This window comes from Gymnoscopelus microlampas (assembly GCF_963454915.1).
Source record: "Gymnoscopelus microlampas genome assembly, chromosome: 5".
NCBI classification, from domain to species: domain Eukaryota; kingdom Metazoa; phylum Chordata; class Actinopteri; order Myctophiformes; family Myctophidae; genus Gymnoscopelus; species Gymnoscopelus microlampas.
In genome coordinates, this window is record NC_139942.1 from 33,497,028 (window position 1) to 33,507,645 (window position 10,618).

A 10,618-nucleotide genomic window follows, 5' to 3' on the forward strand; every position below is an offset into this window, starting at 1 on the left:
AGTACTTTTGGTACTTCCAAGTACATTTTGACACAAATACTTTTGTACTTTTACTCAAGTAAATTTAGAATTCCGGACTTTTACTTGCAACAGAGTATTTCTACATTGCAGTATTGATACATTTACTTAAGTAAAACATGTGAGTACTTTTTCCACCACTGCTCCTTTGTGTGTGCTGTCCTCGCTCTCATCAGCAATGGTACCATCTTAAGTCAACTCTGACACATCCTCTGTGTCTACAGCTACAGCATAGCTTGCTGTGATGGGCAGAACCCTGGCAATTTATTTTCCACAGAGGATTTTAAGCATGCCATGCTTGGTGCATATATGCTAATTTGAGGATTTCTTCCAAGCCTCAATCCAATTCCCTTGATGCTGCATGCCAAGCAGGGAGGCATGATGCCAAATTACAATACAAAAATGTCTGCCTCCTCCGTCCTCCAGCATGGGGGGTGTTACGGTGAAATTGGTGACTTGCTGAAATATGTGACAATCATGTGTACCTCACGTAATCACTGCTGTTTGTTTATTAACAGAGTTAAACCTAGTGGCATTATAGGTCACGTATTCCAAGACCTCAATGTGCGCTCAGATTTCTTGTGATCAATCAAACGCAAATTGATTAAATTACTCTTGACGAAACATTTCCCAAATGCAAATGAAGTGTGTTTTTCTTTTAATTAGCTGACAGACATTTTCTATCATGAATTTACATCTTTAAAATGAGGGGAGAACTACTCCAGGTCAAATACTTGCATCGATTGAACTTTTTTTTAAATGGTCCAAAAGAGAGAACTGGGTGGTCACTGGGTCGTTTTCTTTGAATGTTTCTAATAAATGTAGCAATTTCATAACTTGGCCTTTGGGGGAACACACATTTATACTTCTGATATAGTTTGCATAACTATAAGGAATACGTTATACAAGGTTTAGACCATTTAACACCCACAGCAGCAGAAACTGTAAGTGCCAAATCTGGGGGAAAGAAATAATAATTAAAGTGTTGGGTGTGAAATGTGAAGTGTGGAAGTGGTACCCCAAATACAGGCATCAGACATTAGAATATCCTGCATGAGGAGACCACATGAATTTCATGGATTTCATGAATTTCATGCATGGACTTGCCTTGCCACATTACATTACAGAAAATAATTAACATAATAACATAATGAAACAAATCAAAAGATGGCGGTTTGACTGTCTCCATGGACAATATCAGTCACCAGAACCAAGGACGTGTGTTTTCAATGAGTCAACCCTGGTTAACGTGGAGTTTGAAGGTGAATGGGCTTATATAGGAGGGGGTCTGATCAAATGAATACGAAATATCAAAATATTGAATCAAACAACTTAAAAACTGTCTGGGGTACAGACAAAAAGCTGAGTAGACATGAAAATGACCCCAGAAGTGTTTTAAAGTGAAATTCCTCTTAAAATATATTGACCAGCTGGTTAAATCTGACTTGAGCTGCTGAAGCAGAATGACAACACTGAGAGCTGAAGTGATGTGGTCGGTCAAGTGGTTTAGAGGTGTGTATAAACGTTGTCAGGCCCCATGTAAATCAATAAACAGTACTTCATTAGATTACGTTTTTTTGATTGATTGAATACTTTATTAGCAGTTTGCAAAAAAAAGCACAGGAAAGTACAGTTCAATACAAGGTCTGCTAAGAGGATTTTAAACCCAAGAAAGCCTATATGGCTTGTTTCCATCGGGGTCCTTTGTACTCAATTCATCGAAACATTTAATGACAGACAAAATATACACTACTATGCAAAACATCATATAAACAGTTAGAAAACTAAAACAAAAGTATGTACAGTATACAGTTCAGGGGGGGGGGCTGGGCTTTGACCTTTTCTTTTTTTTACAGTTTCGAATTGCAGCCACCTGTAACTGCTCTTTTTGAGCGGTTTTGAAGTGGCATGTTGACCATCTTTAGTTGAGGAGAGTGAGAAAGTACATAGATATCCATCTGCCCAATTTTAACATTGGCTTTGTAATTTTCTTGATTTGATTTGATGTACATGTATTTAGCATGATAACAAAACAAAAACAAAACCAATGTACATAATGAATGCACAAACTTTAAAGGGAAAGAGTGCCAGGAGGAGGCAATAATCCCTATGGGTTTATACGAGGCCTCTACCTCTGTATAACACATTAATGTTGGACAGGATTCAAAATTACAATTAGCCAACGATAGTTGACATGATTAAACAAGATTAATATAGGACATGATTAGAATGACAACAAGCCAACGCAGTTGCCAGTTGACGTGATTAAATATGATTAATATAAGACATGATTAAAAGTGACAATTAGCCAACGTGGTTTACATGCATAATTACCGTATACAAAATACCAAAGACTTTACTTCAAAACAATTAAGTAATCAGGGAACAGGCAAGAAACAACAACAATAAAATGAATAAAGTATGTTATGAGAGAGTGTGTGTGTGTGTGTGTGTGTGTGTGTGTGTGTGTGTGTGTGTGTGTGTGTGTGTGTGTGTGCGCGCGCGCGCGCGCACGTTTGCATGTCATGAGTGTGTATCTGTGAGTGTATACTTACCATTATGAGACCTGATAAATCAGAACATGCTTGATTATTCTTATAGGAATTAAGTGAGGATAGTTATATGCCGTTTAGAATGCTTATCAAAGATTAGTGCCTCTGTATTTGTGGGACAATTGAACATAGTTAGTATGGTAAAGGGGAGGGTGAATTTAAGCTTTTTGAAAAGTGGAGCAGAGTGATCCAGTCGTTTTGAAAATATAACAGTTCTAGCAAATCTTTTCTGAAGTAAATAAACACTACGGGGTACAGTAGTAGTAATATGTACTGGACGATAATGCAATATGTTAGATGTGGATAAATCAAACAGTAGTGTCAATTAAGTAGACAGTTCTGATTGACCAGGCCACAATTCTTCTCTTCTTGTTATTACAAGACAGAAAACAGTTCATACTGTACTCCCCATTTAGCCTGACCTTTAAGCCTGACTGTTATGTCACAGTTGCAATATGCATACAGTCCACAGACAGTACACAGATACCAACCTAGCTCTTAATTAGACTTTTGTTTAACGGCTCTTGTTTAACTGATCTGTTGCAGATGGGTCTGTTTGCAGATGACATGGCATTCCATTCCAATATACCTGCAGAAGCAGACATAACAGTGGCAATCGTCTACTCAATATTTGGTAAGTGAGCGAGAGCATCTAAAATTCTCACTGATCCCATTCAGTAATCCACAAACGAACAAAAGATAATAAGGAGTCCACAACATCATGTGGATCAAATGCTCAGCTGGCGCAGTGGTAGTGTCTGCCCAGTGCCCACCACCACGGTTGTAGGTTCAAATCCACCGTGGTGCATCCGGCTTTGTCGAGCATCAATACGGACACAATTGGCCCATGTTCGGGGGAGGGAAGCTGGGCGGGAAGAGGGATATTTGTCACTGCAGGTACTCCTACGGTCTGGGGCGACACCTCAGAAGGGAGTGTTGGGCGGGAGGAGTAGGACGAAGGCAATATGTCCTCCCGATGGGGGCTCCTTACTGGCAGGTGAGTCAGTTAGGATACAAAAGCAGTGACAACACACAAAATGTGTGTGGGGAGGAATCAATTGGCATAGCAACTAAATTGGCGAGTAAAAGGGATAAAGATGTATATAGATGAAGCTGTGCAAGCACATGCGTTTCTGTGCATGAATGTACTGTAGATGTGAGCAGAGAATATTTTCTCCACCTTCATCTATATACAATAAGTATACACAGAGGCACAGAGGTGCCATGTAATTATTTCCGACAGCCCATTATTCCGACGTCCCGTTGGTCCGACTGGCCCCATTATAACTAACCCTATCCCTAACCTCACACTAACCTAACGGTCGGAATAACGGGATGTCGGAATTATGAGCGGACCCCGGCACGGAAACACATCTTTGTTCTCATCTCATACATACTATTCATTTGACATGAGATACCATCTCATGCCGCACTATAACAGTAATTCCCAGATAAACTTTCTAGTACGCTCTTTAAACGACTTTACTACAGGGAAACAAGGAGAGATTTCAGTGATTAAAGGGCAAGACCACTTTGGTAGAGGTTTGGGTTGTGTAGTTACCTTGCCATGATGTAACTCCAAAGGTGGACAAGAAATCAAAAATAATTGCTCCATTGATTAGAAATTGATAATTCTAAATTTGCTCCTCATTGACTTACATTGTACCGTAAAACAGCTCTCAAAGTCACTCTTTAAGCACATAAACGAACACGAACAAAGCTGATTCAGACAGTATAGAACATCACCAAACCCAGTACTGTTTGTTTTTTTAATAAAAATCTTAACTTCCTGCTGATTTTACCATTTGAAGATCCGGATCCGGATCCGCAAATCCAGTCCAGGTTTTCTTCTTAATAAAAATAGCAAAATCAACTGGAAGTAAAACATTTTATTAAAAAAACAAACAGTGCTGGGTTTGGTGATGTTCTATATTGTCTGAATCAACTTTGTTTGCGTTTGTTTACATGCTAAAAGAGTGACTTTGAGAGCTGTTTTACGGTACAATGTAAGTCAATGAGGAGCATATTTTGAATTATCAATTTCTAATCAATGGAGCAATTATTTTTGATTTCTTGTCCACCTTTGGAGTTACATCATGGCAAGGTAACTACACTACCCAAACCTCTACCAAAGTGGTCTTGCCCTTTAAAGATGCCTAGGCTACCATAAGTTGAGTCAGCGGTCTGTGTTGACAACTTGCCCCGCTGCGTGTCTCTCCAAAGATGCTCACGAAAAACTCACTCTTAGCGTAAATCATACCCATTCGCTGATATATGAGCAGCTCAGTGTGTCCCTGCGACTGTGGCTCTCACAGCAGCGTGTGTTATCGTCCTGCAGGAGTCTGCTCTGTGTTAGGCAACAGCACCCTGCTGTACGTCTCCTACAAGAAAAAGCACCTGCTGAAGCCTGCCGAGTTCTTCATCATCAACCTAGCCATCAGTGACATGGGCCTGACCCTGTCCCTCTACCCCATGGCAATAACTTCCAGCATCTACCACAGGTAGTATATCTCTCTCAGTACCTAACAACAACAATAAGGGCTAAAGAGAAAACGTGGCTGCCTAGATTACAGTGGACTGTATGCGTTCATGTGATTCACATGACAGAATGATGTGATATGTTTGTGATTTGAGATCATCAGTGTATAGTCCTCGCTTTTGTGTCGCACTCCTTTGCAAATTCAAAGGTTCATTTAACAAAATGGTTGGTTGACAATATGATTGGCGTTCACAGGTGTTTTGTTCATCCTCTTATCACCCCCCCACCCCCCACCCCCTCACATGGATCTTTTCTTCTCCTTTATGCTGCCTGCACCCCCATCCTCCTACGCAGGTGGCTGTATGGGAAAACAGTGTGCTACATGTACGCTTTTTGCGGCGTGTTGTTCGGTATCTGCAGCATGACCACTCTGACCCTGCTGAGCATGGTGTGTTTTGTGAAAGTATGTTGTCCGCTCTATGGTAAGTCTTCAAAGAACATTGAACTGACAAAGGATTCTACAGCAGATCCTTCGAAGCGGCTGATGTATTTGATTAATCGATATGAGGAAATTAAACGATGGTCCCTCTGCGAGCCGCTCCACAGAAGCCTTTCTTTGAAGCCCGTGCTCAATAATTGCAGTCTGTGATGTTGTCTAATGTGGTGCAATGAGGCTTTTCCTCTTGACCCCTGAAAGCTGTGTTTTCCAAGGAAATTGCACAGTCTGTCCCAGCTCTTGGATGTTGTACTGTAGTAAAAGCCCCCCCTGCCCCTCATCCCACTTATCTGAAATGCATTATTATTAGTGAATCATTTATTATCTCATCAGAATATGGTGAAAAATCAGTTTTCCCAAGACATGGCACAATCTGTCCCAACTCTTGGATGTTTTACTGTAGCTTAGATCCCCCCTCTGAACCCACTTTTCTGAAATCAGTTATTCATGAACCATTTATCGTCTCATCAGACGTTCTAAGGCGTATATCGTGGCTGTCGGGTGGAAACCTTGTATGTCCAAAACGGTTACTTTTCAGGACATTTATTTATTTATTTATAAGGGACTGTGCACATTAATCAACATGTCAGTTTTCACATCCATGTAAATGAGGCAGAATTAGCCAAAGGCTAAATTTCATCTGTAGTCCCTGAGCAGGCTGTTAAAAGTGGTGATATATCCATACAAAAAAAGGCATAAGTACAAAACAAGACAAGTAACATACAGTTACAGTGAAATATGAGAAAAGACACCAGTGACAAATTGGAACTGATAATTACCCATGATTACAAATTTGGTTAGCTTTAAGCCATCTCTTAAGGTTGAACTTGAAGGTCATTGACAAAAAGAACCTCTGTTCCAATAGTTGTTATTTTAGTCACCTGCTCTTGTGAATACTTTTCATTGGTGCAATATTTATACACACTTTCATCAATTTCACTTTCACTAATACAAAGCTAAATCAAAGATAGCAAAAAACATTCGATCTACAAGCTCACAACGTACGCACATTGTGAGCTTGTAGATTGGCTATTTTTGTTACTTTTGTGTGACACTATACTGTAGTATGACAAAGTAGGGCATTCATTTATTTAAAAACATTTGATATATGGAGATACGAGGTTTCTGCCCGATGTCCACAATATGTAGGCTATCATCTAAAATACAGCACTGACTGAAAAGCGCAAACCTTTGATTTGATCGATTTAAATAACCTCTAACACCTAATCAAATTTCTGTTACCAAGGAAACAGGTTCAATTCGTTCCATGGCCGCCTGCTCATTGCCTGCGCTTGGGCGTACGCCATGCTGTTCGCCTGTTCCCCCTTGGCCCACTGGGGCCAGTACGGTCCTGAGCCTTATGGCACAGCCTGTTGCATCGACTGGCGCTTCTCCAATCAGCACGACAACGCACGCTCCTACACGGTGGCACTGTTCATCTTCTGTTACGCCCTCCCGTGCTGTCTCATTGTGGTGTCCTACACGGGCATCCTGGCCACGGTGCGTGCCTCCCGCAAGGCCATGGAGCAGCACGTATCCCGGCAGACGCACATGAGCGACATACAGACAATTATTGCCAAGGTGAGGGGGAAACAGCTGCCTCATGCATAATACGCAAATTGTTTCTGCCATTATAGTTTGCTGTGCTCTGAAGTTACAAACATCAGGTGTCCTCTGCAAAATTATAATTGGATTGGACATTCAACAGAAGATTCATTGACATTCCAGTTCAACCCACAAACTGTACCGTTATGTCTTCTCTTCCACCCGTCACGGAATACATAATTCATTCTTAATCAATAGCATGCCTAATAGCTATAGAATGTTAGTGTTGTCTCATAATCAGTTTTTTTTCTATTGTATTGCTTCCACTCCATCTCTTCTCTTCCCCTCTTTCACATTCTATCTTTCTCTCTCTCCTCTCTCTGTCTCTTTTCCTTCCACTCTCACAACCTTCCCTCATCATCATTACTGCTTTGTATGTAATCAACATACCAGAGGTGCATTATTAAACCAGTCACATTTTCATGTCATTTGCAGCCACTAACATAGTTACTAGCCAGTAGCCACCAGCATGAAGCCCAGCTCAGGGGTGCTAGCCTCTGCTCATGCTAATCAAACACTCAGTTGCAAATCTTATTACTGGCACAATTCGAGTCCATCCAAGAACCGTCTCCAATGCGAATATATTACAAATGGGCCCTGGGGTCAAAGTAAACACATTGTATGGATTTAAAAGGACAGAGAGGGGTTATGCAGCGGATAATCAAATGACCATTCAAATGAGAACCAAGAGCGTTGCATATTTAACTGTCTACTTAGAAACACGAGCCCTCTGTCGAGCACCTTAGTTTCTCAAAGAAACTGCCAGTGACCCCAATAGATCTTTGGTGATGGAGGTTGGCATTAGCAGGTATTGGCTCTGGATGCTGCTGGTATACATTGTGATGGATGTGAAGCCATAATGCTCATCATTTCATATCCATGGCCATAATCAATGCAAAAATGTGTTATCAAAACCTATTTCTCGGGGGCACGGTGGCGCAGTCGGTAGTGCTGTCGCCTCACAGCTAGAAGGTCCTGGGTTCGATTCCCGCAGGGGACGCTGTGGGCGCTGGGGGCGTGTTCTCTCCTCCGCGTCATCAGCGCCCACACCCTAGGTGGGGTTGGCGAAAGGGCCTTTCTGTGTGGAGTTTGCATGTTCTCCCCGTGTCTCCTAGGGTAGGTACCCTCACAAAAAACATGCAGTAATCCTGGTCACTATACTGCCTCCCCCTGGCCAGCCGGGGCGCCTGATGGAGGGGAAGGGAACTGGTTGGAATAACGTGTTCCTTCCACGCGCTACGTCCAACCAGGGAAACTCTCCCCTGTCAGGTGACAAGAAGGTCAGCTGGCTCTCATGCATTGAAGGAGGCATGAGCTCGGCCCTGGCCTCCCTAGGTTGGCAGAGGGAAGGTAGTGCCCAGGATTACAGCTTAGGCATTGGCACTGGGTGAAAAAAATAGGGGTTACAAAATCGTGGGATAAAAATTTAAGTAAAAAAAAAAAAAAAAAACTATTTCTCTCCATGTAATCATCTGAGTAGCACAGGGCAATATTATTCATCTCTAGGCTTAATCTAGTGATCAATATAGTCATTATTTTGGGGGGAATGTATGCACTATGCTCTAGTCTAAATGGACCAAATGGACCCTTCATTTTGTTCAAATTGTACACTCTCAGAGTTAAATTAATAGGATTTTACAGTGTAGATAAGAGTGCCAGAGATAAAAACTAGTATCTAATGGGGGTCCGTGACCCCATGCATATCAAACTAGGAGTCCTTGAAATTAAAAAAGGTTGAGAATCAATGCTCTATGTTCCCTTGACTTTCTCTTCTCCAGCTAAGTGTTGCTGTCTGCATTGGGTTCTTTGCGGCGTGGAGCCCCTATGCTGTGGTGTCCATGTGGGCAGCTTTGGGACACGTCGAGAATATCCCTCCTATGGCCTTTGCCATGCCAGCTATGTTTGCCAAGTCCTCTACCCTCTACAACCCAATCATCTATCTTATGCTGAGGCCCAACTTCCGCAAGGTGATGTGCAGAGACCTGGGTGCCCTCCGGCGTGCCTGTCTGAGGGGCTGTCTCTGCGCACAGGGCCCTGGGAGGTGCCATTCCAGGCCAGTGAATAGAGTCAGCCTTCGCACAATCTGCAGACAGCCCGACCAATCCAACTCATCTGCCCGCCCTGCTCTGGCGGGATCAAAGACCAGCAGCGGTTGTGAGAAGTGCACTCAGACGTGTCAGTGTTTTGGTCACAACCCCCAAGGCTACCATGTCACCAACCTTGCAGCCAGTACGGATATGCCAAAGGATGAAATAACTCACATAATGGAGCCACAAACTAAGAAGAAAAAGCCACAGCAAGTGTGTCACAAGAAGTCCCTGCGAGAAGCTATGCGTGACAAAAGAAGTTTGGAAATGGACAATCTTCAGGTCAACCTACAGATGGTACCTGGGCATGCCAAAGTGGCTTGGCCCTAAACCGTCCCTCATTTCATATTGTTTACACTACAGTATATCTCTGGACAAATGTTTTGGTTGACATTCTATAAACTGTACAGTTATTGTACAGTGTATTTGTATCATTCATATTCAGGATCACTAAGTGGCCGTTGTCTACATTTGGTCAACAACTTTTTGTTATTCTGGCTTCATAATTTCTGTTTTGCTTTACAACGGGACAGTGGATTCTGGATTACTGCAAAAAATATTTTCAGCAATATTGGATGAACAAATTATACTGCCAAATTAATGCTAATGCAGTTAGTTGACTTTAACCGCATGAATGTATCATTTCACATACAAAATAGTCTATGCATCAGGCCAAACCCAAAGGTAAGGTGCTGTGCAAATACTACTATAACTAAGTCTTATAAAAAGAAAAAAGGAAAAAAAGCTATTACTGCCAGAACCAACTTATTAAACCCACAATTCTGCCTCAGGGAATCACAGGGAACAAAGGAAGAGGTAGCTTTGTGTGGAGAGATTCATGTTGGCCCAATTCCAACGTACGCCCACTGGACTTGAACACTGACATGCTGCAGACTTTAAGGCTTAGATATATGGAGAATTCTGAGTGTGCATACTTGTGCGGTAGCAAGGGCTCAGTATGAAATGGTGTAACTGGCACATACTGTAGTACTTCTGACATCTCACAGAACAACGATTCTGATGATAGTTTTGTTTTTTATTACATGCTTCAATGCATAAATTCTATTGTGTACTCACAAAATGAGGTAATACAAATACCATAACCACTGGCATATAGTGACAATTTAAAAATAATAATTCTTCCGATTTTCACATTTTCTGTGCGACGAGGATAAGATAGGGCTAAGTACAAGAGTAAAAGAAAAATGTAACTACATTTAAAAGGTACAGGGCTAGAATTATGATCTATATGAATTCATCAGTTGATTCAATTAATCTCTCTATTGTACATACATTATATCTAACAAATTATAGCCTAACTCTTACTCAAATGTGGGAGACTTGGGTGTGTATAAGCTGATAGATGTTTTCAAGAGAGAAA

The 10,618-nt window shown here is 41.6% G+C and overlaps 1 protein-coding gene across 1 annotated transcript; it reads left to right on the forward strand.

Moving 5' to 3' along the window:
• Positions 1 to 3,116: 3,116 nt before the first annotated feature.
• On the forward strand, positions 3,117 to 9,567 carry LOC311045047 (opsin-5-like; the record flags this gene model as incomplete). Its single annotated transcript, XM_084056859.1, has 5 exons — positions 3,117 to 3,204; positions 4,909 to 5,071; positions 5,404 to 5,531; positions 6,792 to 7,126; positions 8,929 to 9,567. The coding sequence occupies 5 exons, from the start codon at positions 3,117 to 3,119 to the stop codon at positions 9,565 to 9,567; spliced, it is 1,353 nt and encodes a 450-aa protein (XP_083912985.1).
• Between the last annotated feature and the right edge of the window lie 1,051 nt (positions 9,568 to 10,618).